This window comes from Denticeps clupeoides, chromosome 7 (genome assembly GCF_900700375.1).
Source record: "Denticeps clupeoides chromosome 7, fDenClu1.1, whole genome shotgun sequence".
NCBI classification, from domain to species: Eukaryota; Metazoa; Chordata; class Actinopteri; order Clupeiformes; family Denticipitidae; genus Denticeps; species Denticeps clupeoides.
This window is the reverse complement of record NC_041713.1, coordinates 18,102,582-18,120,310: the sequence shown is the minus strand read 5'-3', so window position 1 is coordinate 18,120,310 and position 17,729 is coordinate 18,102,582. Positions and strand designations below refer to the sequence as shown.

The 17,729-nt window shown below is 47.7% G+C and overlaps 1 protein-coding gene across 2 annotated transcripts; it reads left to right on the top strand.

Moving 5' to 3' along the window:
* Positions 1 to 759: 759 nt before the first annotated feature.
* s1pr2 (sphingosine-1-phosphate receptor 2) lies at positions 760 to 17,116 on the top strand. Of its 2 annotated transcripts, XM_028986719.1 has the most exons (3): positions 760 to 1,046; positions 15,285 to 15,369; positions 15,484 to 17,116. In XM_028986719.1, the coding sequence occupies exons 1-3, from the start codon at positions 965 to 967 to the stop codon at positions 16,475 to 16,477; spliced, it is 1,161 nt and encodes a 386-aa protein (XP_028842552.1). In that variant the 5' UTR covers positions 760 to 964; the 3' UTR covers positions 16,478 to 17,116. The 2 variants fall into 2 exon arrangements, with proteins under 2 accessions (XP_028842552.1, XP_028842553.1); XM_028986720.1 differs by having other exon boundaries at positions 983 to 1,046; positions 15,285 to 17,116.
* The last annotated feature ends 613 nt before the right edge of the window (positions 17,117 to 17,729 follow it).

Below are 17,729 nucleotides of genomic sequence, written 5' to 3'. Positions count from 1 at the left end.
ATCGTTTCGTGCGTCTGTGGATATTTCTGCTTCCATCAAGGGCACCCAACATAAAGGGGCGTGGCAATACAGGCCGTATAAAATAATCATACTCCCACCCTGAAATTCCTGCTCTGTCTGAAATGCTTTACCTTTCAGCTCGACAACGCCGTCTGGCCACTGCGCTTTTGAAAATGTGTCTCGTCTTGTTGTCTTGGTCGGAGGATCAGCTTTTCGGCTGTTTGTACATGCGTCTCATTGCCTCATTTTTCCTGAGAGAACATTGTGCATTTGAGCCCTAATGTCGAACAGGCCCGGGCCAATCTGACACGCCTGAGGGCATAATGTGTAATGGTTATAAGGACACACACACACACACACAAGTGCTGACACACTCAAAAAACACAAGCGTGTAAAAAAGTGCGTACACAAAGTGTGTACTTCGGAATACACTGCTGAGAAAGAAACAAAAGAACATTAATAATATTAATATATTAGTATTGAATGTTGTCTTTGAACACATTATAACTTACATAACAGCAACGTAATAATAACGTAATAATAACCGTTGCATTGGAAGAAAAGACGTCCTATCTACAGATTAATTTAAATTTATAGGAAGTGCCGCTCCCGGGGGACCGGGTCCTGTCCGCGCCGGGACTCCCGTCGGGGGAACCAGGAAAGTTTGGATGTGGGAAGCGCGGGGACGCAGGAAGTGAAGGAGGCGGGGGACGGAGGACATCTGGACTCGGTTCGGTGTCCCGAAGAGCGAGGGAGGGCGGCGGGAGAGGCGAAGCCCCCGTCCAGGTGTAAAGTCGGCGGCGGTGACGCGGCCGTGACGTCCTCGCGGCGCGCGCACTCGGGGTTGTCACCGCGCGCGCGCGCTGCTGTCGCGAGACTCGGGAACAACGGGGCGACGGCGACGCGGCGGCTCGTCCGTTCGGTTTTAATCGCGCGTCGCGGGTCGGAGCGTCTGCGCCGCGTTATGGGCCGGACTGCGACCGGACCTGTGACGCTTCGGTCTGCCGGAATTACAGCGAGCCCGGCGGGACTTCGCCGCACATGGGGTGAGTGGGTCCCTTTGTGCCTCGTTCTCTCTCCTCACTTTCGTCGACTTTGCGTCGAGTTTTTTTTATTTGTGTGTGTGTGTGTGTTTGTTTCATTTGTTGAGTGTTTTTTTTTCACGCGTGTTTACATCGGTATCGTCGTGTCAATGTCACGTTTGCCGACACCACCACGCGCCTTCAAAGTGCAGCCCAGAAATCGCCCCGATAAGCAATCGATAGATAAGCTTATCTGCCGGGTCCGCCGGGATGCTTATTCCACCGGGAGCGGGGCGGCGGGGATCTTTACTCGCGGTCACAGCCGCGCGTTACGCGCGTCGCTCTGGCGACTTCGTGCGTAACGCGTTCGCGTAACCTTTAACCCCCACGGGGTCCGCGGCGCGTATTGTGTCGCATTGTTTTCCCAAGTTTTTCCCTTTCTTTGGAGCCGTTGCGAAAAGACCCCCCTCCTCCTCCCGAAACTCGCTCATCCGTCGCTGCAAAGACCTCATTGTTCGTAAAGGATGCATTAATAAGACAAAAGCTCGCATTATGCCTGTTCGGCGGTGCTGGGTGGGCGGGTTGAACGGGGGTTTTCTTCCTTCACCCCCAGTTTTATTCTCCGCTGAAAGCGTGCGCCGTGCGCGTGTTTTTGGAGAAGTTTGTGAGCGCCGGGCATCGCCGGTGTGGTGGTGACGTCACTCCGGGTTTCTCATCCTCTTTCTTGTTTGCGCAAGTTGCGGCCGAAGCTGCAGATGTTCGGGGAAAGTGGTGACTAGGTTTGCTCCTAGCGTGCACTTGTGCGGGACAATCCCCTGGTTTCAGTGCTGGTGAAGTGAGGAAGCGGAGAAGAGTGTGTGTGTGTGTGTGTGTGTCTTGTGTGTTCTGGTTAGGAGATCTTCCATCACAGAGATAAGATGATTTGCTGGAGGAATTCAATGTTCTTGTGTGTGTGTGTGTGTGTGTGTGTGTGTGTGTAAACCATTATCCCGTTGGACACGTTCAATAAAGAGCCGGGCGGGAATGTGCAGAATGCTGCTGGAGGACCGACAAACATGTTCAGATGATAACATCCATTTTCGGCAGACGGTGAAAGAGAGAGAGGAAGGGTGGAGGGCAGGAATATCAGGTGGTGAGTGAGACTGTCGGCGGGTCCTGTGACAGCGGTAGAGAGAGAGTGGGCGGGGCTTTTTCGGGCGTGAGTTGGGGGGGTTTCTGCCGAGTGCACGGGACGGTTTTGTTGGGGGCCGACCGGCGAAAGAGATAAAAAGTGATATGAGGCGGGCGGCCTGCTGTCTGGATGTGCGTCATGTGACCGGGTGGTTCATTAAACCGGGACAAAAGCAGTCGTGCCGCCTCAGCTGACCGCTGCCAGCGTTTTTCACACCACCCACCCCATACACACTGACACACACACTGACACACACGCTAAAGAAGCAAACCCTGGTAATACTGAAGTGAAAATTGAAGATCACAGCACCAGGCTTTGCCAGAATTAGAAGGTGCTGAGCTCATTCAGAAGGTCCTTTTGTCCTTCAGGCAACTCCTTTTTTTTTATGGACCAGCCCCGAGGATCAGGCATGCAACCCGAAACGTCTGAAAGGGAGCATGGGAAGTGAAGTTCAACAAACACCGAGATACATAAACAGTAAATGGAAGAACAAATAAATGAATGGAAAGCGACCGGTCGGTGGTGGGAACCGGGAGTGTGGGATTTCAGGGTGGGACCAGGGTCGTCACGGGGCGCCGGAGTCCTGTTAGAACCCTCGCGTAAACAGGCCTCTGGTGAAGAGCAGTGGCGTCCTTCCCTCGCTCTGCATTTCCCAGCGAAACTCCAGACTCTCCAACCACACTAATCAATACGCCCCATCCCTCAGTGCATATGACCGGGTCTGTGCGGATATTAATGGGTCTGTGTGCGACGGAGCCACCGGAATGGCTGTGCCCACCCCGTGACCCCCCCCCCTCTCCCTGCCTGAAGAAGGGGGGAAAAAAACACTTTCTCTGGGCGTGGCAGCTGCAGCCGAATAAACGGCTTCTGTTGGAATAGGCAGCCCGGGTGCAAGTTTCAACTCACAGCCGCGTGGCTGCCTTGTTTCGGCGCCAGAAAAACAAAGCGCTAAGTAAAAGAACGGGAGTGTCCAAGGGCCGAGGGCATTACCAGACGTGCGACGTTTTGCCCCATCTTGCACTTCACCCCATGAATCCGCGTCCTTACCCGCTTGGCCACCACTGCCCCACTTCAGCTCGCAAAGGATTTTCAGACGGGAATATAGTAAAATATATAGTAAGTGTTCAGTAAATTTCTGCTTCTTCATGTCGTAATACAATCATTAAGCAATTAAAATATCATGAACGCATTATACGTTAAACATTAATGTGACATGTTGATCTGTAACGCATCCACAAGTGTGACTTGCGCTTTCGTTGAAATGAATGTTGCAATACTATGATGCAAACATCAAGCTCAGTGATACATGACTCTAAATCACCGATAAAATGACATCTGGAGTTCGCGCGCGACGCTTTGGTCGGTTCTGTTTTCTGTGTCCGTGAAGATCTCCCACACTGACACATAGTTGGTGCGCTAAGGGAAAACTTTATAAATATTTACCGAGACAGTGTGCTGGGAAGGGGGGGGGATTGGCCATTTTAGGACGGGAACAAAATCCAGGCGCGCCAAAATGCCTCTAAAAGGTAGGCCGTATAGCGATGTCGTTTATTTAGAAATCAGGACGAGGCCATTTTGTGCTCTTTTGTTCTGTATAGAAGGTTAGCCGGCCACGGACCTCGGCATAGGGAATCTCTGCTCCGCGTCTACAACAAAGCAAGAGGTTTAAAGTATCCGAGAAGGATTAGTGGTCGGGACGGGGTCCGCCGGGGCGGTCACGCTGTGGCTTCTGGAAATGTCCGCTCCGCGTGCTGCCGGCAGCCATCCTGCGGTGATGACGGAGCAGGTAGGCCACGGCGTGGAGATGCATGCCACAGATGTGTACCCCCCCCCCCCCCCCCCCCCCCCCATTTAGACGGGGCATTGTTATCCCTGCCTGGCTTTTGTTTGTGCAGCTGGATTGGCCCCCACCCCACAGAGAGCAACGACTAATACCAAGCAAGCAAGAGCTCAGGAAGACGTGCGATCGGAAAATAAATACTAAATAAGTCGCAGTGAAGCCAAATGTATTATGGCGACCAGCAAGAGCAGATAAAGCTGTGGAATCATCCAGCCTCGCCTAACCTGCCTGGATGCAGACCCCTGCCGGAGGTCTGTCATGCTAATGTGGGATCATGAATGTCTAAGGAACAATAAAGCACGACCCTTTTCAGACTCCTGCCTTTTAGCATCCAAATAGGCGGAGGACTCGGCGCTACTTTTCTTGGAAGCCTGGTGCCTGAGCGGTTCCCCAGTTCAACGTGCAAAAAGCGAACGTTCCTCAGCTGTTCCACCAGCGGCCGCGTGTGGGGAGAAGACCCTGTGTGCGATGTCTCATTTGCGGGGGGGAAAGAAAATGACTGATTTCCTGTTGCCTTTCAAAGAGCAAACTTGCATTTTGGTTTTGCTTCTATGAAATAACAGTTTGGGGCACGTATGATAACCCGAAGCATAGGGAGTGAGTTACTCCTTTGCTTTTCCCAGCAGTCACCTGCTCTCCCATGTCTCGCCCTTCAGCAGCACATCTGAATTAAACTCTGTCAAGTCCTGACAGGATGTGATCTGAGCTTTTTCTTAGTAATTAAGGCCATATAGAAATGACTTTACTGACAGAAAATGCAACCCTCCTACTCATCACCTTCCCCGCCATATTCCATAGATGGTCTCCATGACTCACAAAACTGAGATTTTTCTTTTGCTCAAGTGTGATTTTAATTTGCAGTTGAATGTCCCCGTTGTCGTGACTGGGCTACTATGATTGAAAATTGCGCGAGTCGGACATTGGATTTCCTGCCTCGTGAGGACATTAAACTCTCACGCAGTTTGGAGATAAAATTACACAGACACATGCACATGCACTCATGTGAAACAAATAAAACTCCCCCGTCTCATACACACGGCATCTCCATTCATATTTTTTCGAATGTTTTCAAAAGATTTTTATTTCAGCTTAGTGAAGCACATTAAGCACCAACACATTTTCAGTAAGTTAGCTTTCTCATAGAATTGTGAACTTAGTCATTTACAAGTCAATATTGCCTATATGGATAGCGGTTTTAAAAAAAAAGAAAATAGTGAAACTGGGTTGGTAAATGTGATGCAGTCGAAAATTTGGTGCACCTAAAAAATGAGCCCTACTATGTGCTTTTTAAAAAAATACCTGTTTAAAAAGCAACCACCGCCATAGAAATACGGATACCCCCACCCCCTTAATAAAAAAAACCCCTGTTTGAATTAAGGGGGTGGGGGTATCAGTATTTCTCTGGTGGTGGTTGGCTTAGCGGGTAAGGAAGGTGACCTGTGATCGGAAGGTTGCTGGCTCAAGGTCCCAGTCCTTTATAGATGCCCACTGCTCACCAAGCACTCGGATGGGTTAAAAGCAGAGGACACGTTTCGTTGTGTGCACCGAGTGCTGCGCTGCAGTGTATCACAATGACAATCACTTCACTTTCAATTCACTTCAATCCTCTGATTTCTATGAGACAATCACAGCATACCTCAAATCTTTTATATGCTGTGTCTGTGTGAGTGTAACTCAACACCGCCGTGTGTGGCTGCTGTACAGACAGGAGAATTCTCTCAGGAGATTTCCAGCTTCTCCAGTGTCTGGGAGCAAAATGAAGGAGTGCCGTTTAAGGAAAAATACAGACTGGTGTATGCGGACAGTTAAGGCTGGGCCAGGAATCATAAAAAAAAAAAAAAAACACGCTCAGCCAAGTATGAACGATCACATTATCACGTCTGCTCTGTTGAATATGTGGTTGTTGTGATATAAATTCAGTACAGTAGCTTTTATCCCTTTTTCATGAATGCTTTCATCAACCCCCCTATATTGCAATATTGCATTGGAATTTAATTCCTTCAGAGATCCTTCCTGCATATATAGGTGGTAGTGGCCTAGTGGGTAAGACCCCCACTAACTAACATTGTATCCCCGAGCAAGACACTTAACTTTGAGTGTCTCCAGGGGGATTGTCCCTGTAACTGGGAAAGGGCATCTGATAAAAGCTGTATATGGCGAGGAAAGAGGACGCATGCGTCACGAGACAGGGGTTTATTACATGGAGGACACAACAGGGGAGAATCACCAAACAACGGCCCAACAGAGAACAGACACAAACAGGGCAGCTTTATACAGCCAGACACAGGTGGAAAACAATAAGGAAACATAATAACCCAGGACAAAGATGAAACACCGGTCCAAATCCTGGATCCGGAGTAGGCCCTTCCCGACTGGATCCTGACACAAAGTAAAAAAAATGTCATTGGCTAAGTAATTTAAATATTTTGTTTCTCATGGTCTGAGAGTCCTTCAGCTGCCTTTTGGCAAACTCCAGGTGGGCCGCCATGTGTCTTTTAACTAAGGAGTGGCTTTCACCTGGGCACTGTTCCATGCCGGATTGGTGAAACTGTGGGACCATATATATATAGACTGGTGTGTGCCTTTCCAAATCAGGTCCAATCAACGTATCCACAGGTGGACTCCAGTTAAGTTGCAGAAACATCTCAAGGATGATCAGGGGAAACAGGAGGGACCTGAGCTCAATTTTGTGCTTCATGGCATCGGCTGTGAACTTGTGTTTTTCATTTTTAATCAATTTATAAAACCTCAAGTAAACGTTTCATGTTGCGTGTAGAATTCTGAATCCACTAAGCGAAAGGGAAAATATGGAAAATGTGATTCACTGTGAATACTTTCCGGATTCACTGTATGTAGTTGTGGATATTGCGGATATTATTTATTCAATCACAGTAAAAAAAAATCTTTCCTTTAACATCTTGCTCCCTTAATGTCTCACGTTTCAAAAAGAACACCTTAAGACAAGTGTGACAAGTGTGGCTTATTCATGTACAATTTCATTAAAATTGAGTAGGCGTGGCCTATATCTAGGTGCGCTCTATAGTCCGGAATTTACAGTATATATATATATATATTTTTTTATCTAATGCTAATACCAAAATATCTGTTACAGCCCAGCCTTGTATACAGTAAATTCATCAACTCTGTTGGTTCTATTACTGTTTGATTTGTTGTGTTCCTTCCACTATCCTTCATGGCTCAGTCAGCCAGGCTGTTTTGTTCTTTGCTTGATGGGGATGAAAAAGAGCTCATGCCTGTCAGTTCATGTGGGCACCCGCATGCGTGGCATGCCACTTTTAGTGTTGTGTCTTTCTGCACCTCGGGCCTTTTGTTTCTTTTATCTCTTCTTCCCATCACTGTGTCTCCTCTGCCGGTCTTTTGTGGTTGACATCCAGGCTGACCAAAAAAATGATGAACTCCAGATCACAGGATCTGCAGCAGGCCCGGAGTCGGCCCACGGGATCACACAAAAGCCGATTCCGTGATAGAATGGGAACAGGGGTGGGACGCAAGCGCAGTGGAATTGGAGCCGCCTGATGGGACAAAGGGGACTGGCATGTGCATTCAGTGGGCATTCAGACAGCCTCATCTCAGTATATCCCCATGCGTGGATCAGGGGCCGGAACAGGGTGAGAACGCTGAAACCTGAAACTGGCCTACAGCTCGGGTCTAGATCGCAATCTAGCCGCTCGCCCTCATTGGACTCATGTGGCTGGATCCGGCTGTGATTATTGTTCGTGTTAAAACTGGTGTCAGGGTGCTCGGCATCTTATTATTAGGACAGCGGATAAGGAAGCGTACTCGTACCTGAAAGGTTGCAGGTTCAAATCCCGAACTGCCAATTAAGGTAGCGTCCCCACACACTGCTCCTGGCAAGTCATGGCTGCCCACTTCTCACTAAGGGTGATGGGTTAAAAGCAGAGGACACATTTCGTTGTGTCACCGTGTGCAATGCTTGCTGTGACAAAAACGTTCACGTCACTTTTTTCTTTGCTGCACATATCTCCATAATTCCAACCTGTATAAAGACTATAGTCTCAGACTAATGGAAAAACTAATCCCAGTATCAAACGTGCTGAAGGGAAAGAAGGAAACCTTTGAAGAACGTGACAGCTCAGCGGGTTTGAAATGAATCCTGTCTTGAGTCCTGTCTGTTTTTAATGACCTCTTTGTGGCTCCTTGGCTTTGATCCCCGTGGCGAGTCAAGCTACATGGTGGGATTGGATGTGGCATCTCTGTGAATCAAGATAAAATGGAATGGGTAATAGAGGACGGAGAGCTGCGAAACGCACCAAAATGTGTCTAATTAGGGCCAATTTCCCCCAGGTTGACGGGGAGTAGTCTGAGGGCGAATGCATTACGTTAATTGTCTCAAGCCTGTGCCAACCCCTCCACCCATGAGGCAGATTGGGTGGAACGGCGATCATTTGGTGTTGGTTTTGGCTCAGCAGTGGCCTCTTTTGCTCCCCACCTCGCACACTTAGAACCCCACCAGCAAATAAGCCGGAGCCGCAACTAAGCCGCGAAATTGTGAGCGGGCCAAGCTGACAACGGGGAGCAAGGATTCTATCATATCCGTCCGGTCGCAGTGAACTGCACACGAGCAGACTGGAATGCGAGCGGACGAGCGCGAGCTGCATCCGGTGACAACCTGTAATGTAAAAAATGTAAAAAAAAAAAAAAAAAAAAAAAAAAAAGACATACACAAGAACTGCGACCAGAGCGCAAACTCTGCTTCCTTTCACAGTTCTGTTCTTTTTCAGTTCATACGTTTCGGAGCGCACGTACCACAACCTATGCCTTTTCTCTGTTTCACTTCTGCGACATTAGCCTGTGGGCGACGTGCTGCTTTTCCATTTTTAAGGTTGTTTGAACTTTTCTTGTTGCTGCTTTTTTTAGTTGCCTGGTTTAGTGTTCAGTTGTAGTGTACAAATGATCATAGTCCTCCGTCCGGGCAAGGGAAGCCTTGACGTTACTCACAAATCTGAATCGTTTTTGTTTTATATTGAAGATTATTCCTGATTTTTTATTCCTGACTATATACATTTTAACTCATAAAGTCAATACTTTGGTGGGGCTGAGGGTTAAACTTTTTTTTTTGTTAATTCACAGAAACAAATGAGCCTCATCACAATAGCCTCATTTTTGTTTTTTTTTAGATGCACTAGTATTTTATGTCAGGTCACTGCTCCACATGGCGCTCACCCCCCTCTCTTCCGCACTACACAATGGCACCGCCCTGGTAACCCTGCGGTCAACAGCTCCATCCATATTTTTTCGCCCTTTGTCCCCAGCTGGCCCAGCGCTGCATGCGGCTGGGTGAACTCACACGATCTGCTGGTGGTTCCAGGAAGTGTGAGAGGGGGGATCGAACGGAACCACGTTGATTGTCGCTTTGGCAGAAAGCTCAGACTGTCAGGACAGCCATTACATGCACCGAGTAACAAGAACCACTTTGCCGTTTCAAGAATTAAATCAGGTCAATATACAGTCAATACCAGCAGTATTATCCAACCCCATTTAAAGTATCGTCTAGGCTTTTTTTTCCGCCATTTGCTGTTGATAATGTAAAGCGACAGGCATCTGCCACTAACCTGTCTGTTGATGAAGCATGTTGCCTAGCAACCGCACACATAGCGACATGGTAGATAAAGCTATTTTAGTGAGAGTAGCTAAGACTTGGGTAATTCAGTACGTATCACAATGATGATTACACGGTAATTACACAATTTGTATGATTTGAATATGTAAGTCAAACAATCTCTGTGGTGTTTTTACATTTATGTAAAAACATTCGTAGGTTTATTAATAGCAATAATGGGCTCAGTCACCTAATGTAATCAATAGATTGCTCTAGTTTATTAATATTTTACCATCCCTTCTCATTATACTTTTGAAGATTTGTCTAAACAACCATTCTGTTGAACTCCCGGGAAAATCTTGAGGATTACTATTTAAGTGTGAATAACACTGCTGTATTGAGTTTAGTCCGGTCCTTATTTCTGAACTCTGGCACATGACCCAGCCTGCCCTGGACATGATCTTTGAGATGTGTGACGAGGTCTGACAGCAGATAAGATGAGAAGAGCCTCCTGATAGGGGCGCCGGGGATGTCTGTCTAGACAAGAGTCTTGGACTTACCGCCTCAGCTGAAGTGAAAGCTTGAAACTTCTGAAACTTCCCCAGACCGACCGCCCCCACCGTCCACCACTCTCAGGACACTTCTTATCAAACCCTGTTATGTAACGTCTCGGACTGCAAACGCAGAGTTCGCCGTCCGTGTGATGTAGGCGTGGTACGTGGCGAAATGCACACAGGGGTGAACGGAAGCCGCCGCGTCTTCTTTCATGTGGGATTTTTATGCTAACGTCTCGGTAGCGCTCTGCAGCACAGACGGTGCTGACACCGCAAGGAGGCAAGTTGTCTCTCACAACGGAGACGTTCGTGGAGGGGAGGGAGTTGTGGTCGAGTGAGCGAGCTGAACGTTCTGAATCGCGTTGGGGTTGTAGGGCTCGTGGGGGCTGGTTGGAGGGGCGGGTAAAAGCAACACCATTAGGTCAGAAAGCCAAACACAGCACACAGGTTAATGGCAACACAAGAGCACACACTCCCACCCTCCAGCCAGTCCGGCAGCCTGAAAGAGGAAGAGCGGGCAGAGCGAGGGGAAACGACTGGCGGCGTGTTTAATGTAAACGCCGACTCGCACACGGCGGAGAAACCCAGGTAAGCGAAAGGTCGGCACCGCAGTCATCGCTGGATTCACAACCCGCGTCCGCTTACCGTAGTAGCCCATGCCGTGTGTCATGCTGAGATGTGTTCTTGCAGGACGAGATACGGTTTGAAGGTGTTGCGCCCCCCCCCCCCCCCCGCCGTTCTTCGTTTGAGAAGGTGGGTTTCCGTGGCAACGCTCTTGTCACAGGTGGCAGGTGTTCCGCGGGTTCTCGGTCGCACGGGTACCTGTAAGTGGCCCTAATTGGGGCTTATCAGGTGTTGTTGTGGAAACGCAGAACAGCACCTGGGGCTTTTGTGCTGCTGCATGTCGGGGGCGGGGCTCAGTGTGCTGTTGGGGATTGGGGTCTATAGGTCAAGTTTCAACGTCTGAAGTGCACCTTCCTGGTAGTCACGCGGCATTTAATGTAACAATATCATTAAAAGTGAGTGATAAGTAAGCATCAGTTTTCATCTGGATCGTATCCCTTCCGGATAATACTAATTATTATTAATAATAGAAGGAGGTGCTGGTATTGTGCTGTCTATGTCCGTATTTTTTGCAAATATTTTAAAATATTTTAGTGTGACTGATGAGTAAAATAGATGACCTAAATGCTCCATGCATATGATGCACTTTCCGCATTATTGTATTCTGTGTTCATTAACATTGTTATCCATGTTCCTGATGTATTATTATACAAATTGACACTTTCACATAGATGACATTTTTTTAAATGTATTTCTCTCTAACAGGTTTTCAGAAAAAAAAATGTAGTGAAAGCACGGTAAAAGCCTTTGTTGTAATGTTCAAATCCTAATGATTGGATAATAATCATAAAAATTCTAATTTTTATGATTAGGTGAAGGTAACATTTGTTGTTGTTTATTTAATTGAAGTTAATAGAATCAGAACTAATTTTAGATAATTATGGGGCAGAGAAATGCTTCACTTTTCACTGAAGTTGGCTACAGGAAAGTAACATAATAATTTCTCAAAATGCCGGAACTCTGGCAAAACTTGCATTACCATTACATAATAAAATTGAAGGGTTTTAAAATATCAGTTTGTAACCACAGACCTAATTTGTCATCATTTCCCCATTGGCTTTTTGTCCTGAATGCTCTCAAACTGCATTCAGAATGACAGCAGTACTCATTACATTTCAGTTATTATGTCCATTTCATACAATTTCATTTCACGTAGCTGCAGTACGAGGGAATAGAGGCTTTACTACCAGCCTAATTTGCTACAAACGATATTAAAATAATCCAATTTCATCCTAAGTGGTGGAGCAGCGTCAAGACACACATCCGCAGAACATATTAAGCATGAATTTGTGCATCCTTTGTGGTTATCTTGATGCTGTTTAAATCTTTTTGAAAAACGTCACTTTTGACGTAACTTTGTGTGTGATCCTTGCAGAAGAGATGCAGTAACTTCGGCCTCATCACGATGTTGCGCGTGCACAGGCTCCTCCTTCCTATCTGCTATGTCCCCGTCTCTCTCTCGCTCGGCCCCTCTGCAGGTCCACAGCTGGCTCTGAACTTCGAACGGGATGTTGGTTCTCTCTGCACGAGCACTTCCTCTGCTCTTAATATAGCCCGACACTGCAGTGCACGAACACAGCAGGCCCACCTAGGGCATGCAACCTCGGTGCTGACACGTGAAAGTGGAATGATCGTCACTGGGAATCACTGCAACAAAATTCGGCCGCTGCATTTAACCCTGCATCTCCCTTGGTGAGCAGTGGGCAGCCACGACAGGCGCCCGGAGAGCAGCGTGTGGGGGCGGTGCACCTCAGTGGCACCTTGGCGGGTCGGGATTTGATTACAGGTCCGTTTCCTTACCCACTAGGCCACCGCACTGGTTTTACTCATTTACATCAAATACTCACATATACATATGTACGTTTTGTCAACACAAATAGAATACAAGAACTTCTCAGAAACAGTTAAAAGCTATGGAGAACAAAAAGTGTGTTTTAAATCCAGATTTGAAAGTTTGAATATATGATGATAACCTAATTTCTAAAGGTATCGCTTTCCATAATTTCAGAGCTAAAATGTCAAAAGCACAATCCAAACCACAATCCAAAAAAAGAGGTGAGACAATAGTGTGAGGTCAGAATAAGCCTTGCCGTCAGTCTCGGTGGCAGCATCAGGACAAAAATACACAAACCAGACCGTCTGGTTTCACGCGTTGTCACATTCTGCAGCGAGAGGTGTAGCTTCGCGGGAAGTCCCGGCACAGACCGGTCAACGTCTGTGACCGTACCTAGACGTTTCATTTCAGGCAAATTCCCTGCACCGGGGGGGGTTAGCAGGCCCCTCACAGAACAATGAAAGGTCCTTCAATTGTCAGCAGTTGAGCGCATCTGCATTGCACAACAGATGACTCAACGGCGAGCGTTTATTTCCCCTTCTTACAAACTTTTACACGCAGCACACTTACATGAGCGGGTCTGTTCTTCGCGTGTAATTGAGCGGAGGCCGTGTCTGGACCTGCAACATCGGTAGGAGCCCAAGCCGCCTTGTCATGCACCACATTCACTGGCATTATTTGGCACGCCGCTGACATCGCGGGTCTGTTGTAAGAACTCTCGGACCACCGTTTATTTGCCTTCGGTCCGCGGCGGTGTAATTATTAGCTTGTTCCCAATCCAACGCTTGAACAGTGGCAACAACCGAGGTGATCTGTCTCCTGCATGACGGGATCCAGGGTGAAGGGCAGTGCACTGTAGAAAAGGAGGCTATTGTTCTTTGTTCCTGCGTGAGGAAGCAGACTGCTGGTTATTACTGGCACAGAGGAGCTGCTTTGTCTGGGACCTGGACTTGGAGCATGTGGAATACTGTATGATCAAAAACTAGTTTGCGATGAATATTCAGAAGAAATTAATGTTTTGTTGTTGTTGTTGTATTTGTACATATAGTTTAGTTCAGGGCTACCTGCTGGGCATCAGGCATGAGTTGGAACAAGACTAAATTCCCCGCCCTGCGCCCAATGGCTCCAGTGGAAAGTAGTTGGAACGGATGGAAACTGACTGGGCCATAATAAAATTATATAAATGTTGTTTTTTTTTTATTTCAATGTAATTGTAATTGGTAAATATAAAAACTGTATTGTGAATGTGCAAATCATTTATGATTGTGCAGGCCCAGTGGATTATTTATTTATTTATTTCAGAATTGTTTGCCTTGAGCCTACATGTCGGTGTTAGTTTCGGTTGTGTTGCTGCTGCTGCTGCTGCTGCTGCTGCTGCTGCTGCTGGGTGCGTCATGCAGATGTTTCAGATTCTTGCCTTTTGTCTCCAGAGGCCGTTCTGCATGAGTGCATGGTCTCTGACCCTCTGAGCTCTGTGTGGAGTTAAGAGCTTCTTGATCACATTGTCCCCTCTATGTGCGGTCTCTTTCACAAATATGTGTTAAGAACTGTTGAGCAGAAATTTAATAACAGTTGTGATATTATCTTTACATTTTTTTTTTTATTACATTATCTTTACATGTAACACACTCGCCAAAAAGTTCAAACCCCACTTACTACCATTGTGTCTCTGAGCAAGACACTTAACACTAAGTTGCTCCAGGGCGACAAGTCGCTCTGGATATGGGCATCTGCCAAATGCTGTAAATGTAAACCAGTCATTTCCCAGCGATCGCTGTACATTGGTACATATACTCCTCATCCTGCCCTGGAGGCACTTTAAAGCTGTACATGTGCAGGCCCTTTCTCAAGGGCATAAGTGACCATATATATTTAAAAAGGCTCTACGTACCTCCTCAGGATTTACATAAAGATGAAACTAACCTTTTACTTTGTGTGTCACCCACAACACACCCTTTTACTGTTTTACTGTTGATGGTTTTTTTGGTGTAGGTGTAAATGTACACCAATGTTTATTTATGTAACGTAACACACTGTGTTTTTAATAACCTGCATTTGCCCAAGTATTTACAGATAAATCTGTCTGGTGTTTCAGGGACTCTGATGCAGTAAAACATTTCAGTGCATTAGGGAGGTTGAGCAAAATGAGTTGCAAATGCAGTTGGTGTAGCTGAGCTGATGGGGCTAACATGCACAGCATTTCATAATGGACATTGATCATGTTCGCTGAAACTGACATTCATAGTGGTCTGCTGCAACGAATGGCACTTTGTGGAAAAAAGCCCCATCCAACTGCAGTCAATAATGTTCCAGGGCTGCAGCTTGAACCTCGCTTTTCCAGTGTAAATAAAAACTAAAAAGGCATATTTAAATGTGCATCTGGTGGTATTGAGTCGTGTCATAATAGTTTAATCTTGCGCAGAGTCCACCGTTTATTTCCTCTCATGCATCTTGCAACATTTTACTGTGCTCAATTCCTGCAGACACGTACGCACACATACAATACAATAAAACCATGTTCCTCCTACAGATGAGAGGAGATTCGTTGGCTAATTAATGTTGTTCTTGAGGTTTGACATTCGTAACATTTTTGATGTTAGGGTGGTTAATGTTGAGTGCAGCACAGTTCCTCACAGTTCTCTGTGGTTTGCCCGACAGGTGACCCTGTGAGACGTGCCATCGGGAGCATCGCCATCTCCTGTGACCCCGCTCGGTCCCGTGAAAGGATGGAACGCAGGGCCATGTAAATGACTTCACACGGACTAACCAGCGCGTTGTGCCAGCCTGCCACCATGCAGAGCAAGTACTCGCAGTACTACAATACAAGCCTCACCCAGGTGCACTATGTCTTCGCCAGGCACATGAGCGAGAATGAGGTGGAGGTTCGCAAGAAAGGTCCGCACGGGCTCAGCTCGCTCGACATGGTCTTCATCATCATCTGCAGCATAATCATCCTGGAGAACCTGCTCGTTCTCATCGCAGTGTTCCGCAACAAGAAGTTCCACTCCGCAATGTTCTTCTTCATTGGGAACCTGGCCTTCTCCGATCTGCTCGCCGGCTCGGCCTACATCGCGAACATCTCGCTGTCGGGGCCGAGGACTTTTCAGCTGATGCCGGTGCAGTGGTTCATACGCGAGGGCACGGCGTTTATCGCCTTGGCAGCCTCTGTCTTCAGCCTCCTCGCCATAGCCATAGAACGCTACATTGCCATCACCAAAGTCAAGGTTTACGGCTCCAACAAGACCTGCAGGATGTTCTTGCTGATCTCAGCGTGTTGGGTGACGTCCATCCTCCTGGGAGGCCTGCCCATCATCGGCTGGAACTGCATTGGCAATCTGAAAGAGTGCTCAGCCGTGATGCCACTCAACTCCAAAGGCTACATCCTCTTTGTGGTGGCCATTTTCAGTATAATCCTCCTCTCCATAGTCATCCTCTACGTCCGCATCTACCTGATCGTGCGGTCCAGCCACCAGGAGGCCACCAACTCGCAGGCGTACGCCCTGCTGAAGACGGTTACCATCGTGTTGGGCGTCTTCATCGTGTGCTGGCTGCCCGCCTTCACCATCCTGCTGCTGGACACCTCGTGCCCCATGCGCTCCTGCCCCATCCTCCACAAGGCCAACATCTTCTTCGGCGTGGCCACCTTGAACTCGGCTCTGAACCCGCTGATATACACGCTGCGCAGCAAGGACATGCGCCGGGAGTTCCTGCGCGTGCTGTGCTGCTGGGGCCTGCTGCCTCCCACCGAGCGCTGCATCCCCCTCAAGAGCTCCAGCTCCATGGACCACTGCACCAACAAGCACGAACACCAGACCACACCCATCATGCAGGAGTGCACCACCTGCGTCTAACCACACTCCACTGTTGTGGCACGGCCGCGTGCAGGCTGGCGCGTGGACGAGCAGATGAAACAATATCGAGTCGGTCTGACAGAGAATGGAGTCGAGGAGGCACTTCCATTCTTCAAACGGCTCACGGTCACACTTCTGCTGCGCCACTGACAGCGGCGTGCCACTCGTCACGCCAGCGGACTGCTTTCTAGTTTTCAAGCCATTTATTGTCTCAATGCACACATTACCCTTCTCGACTCGTCGGTCTCCCCCACCAGTCAGGTTCATACAAAACGGCACCATACAGTGTCCTGTGATACGTGAAATGTTGCACTTTGTAGACTTTCCAAGCATTGTGTGATGGTTGCTGTGTTGGTATTAGGCAACGTGACCAAAAGTGTTTAGGGCTCACGGGTAGCCTGGTTCAAATGTTCACTCCAAATAAGCCAGAAATCACACAAACCCCATTCCCGAAAAAAACCTGACTCTATATATATTCACTTATATGTGCATAGACCTACTTAACTCGCAAAAACAAAAAGTACTCTGCTTAAATGTATTGCATGAAGTTCTAACATGTTTAAAAGAAAAAAAAAAACCCAATGTGTATTCATGTACAAGTTAATCTTTAACACTCCTTCCTCGCCCGTGGCCCCTGGACACCCCATCTGTCTCTTTATCTTCTCCGTGTGTTTTTCATTCCACGAGGGCTTCCTGAGAGGAAGGCACAATCACATCGTACATTTCCTGAAGTGAGCTGGCACTGATACCTTTCACTTGTAATGACAGCCGTCTGGCATTTTGACCACTGGACCGTTGCCATGACAACGTTGTAGCCTTGCTGCGGCAGCACGCGTCTCCCCCCGCCCCCCAGTATGCTCTCCAGGCAAAACTCAATTGAATGTAAGCATGAAGTGTTTGGGGTGACGACTCCACTTTTTGACAGTATTACTGACCATTGAGACGATCCGATTGAGATTCGAGCTGCCATCGACATTTAGAACAAAGGGCTCTGTGCCTCAAACTGTGAAGTTCAAAAGCAAACGCTATTACGTTTAATTCGTTAAAGGACACATGAGCACGCAGGGAGGGTAGAATCATTTCAGCACCCGACCTGGGGCTTCACAGCCTTGTTGCAGGTCAGTCACCGTGACCTTTGAAGGCCCAAATCTTCTCAATTCCTGTGGTCACAGGAAGTGGTGGGCTTTCAAAGCCGGTTCCTGTTGTTCATGGTTGACCGGCCTAATCTTTCTACGTGCACACACAAACAATC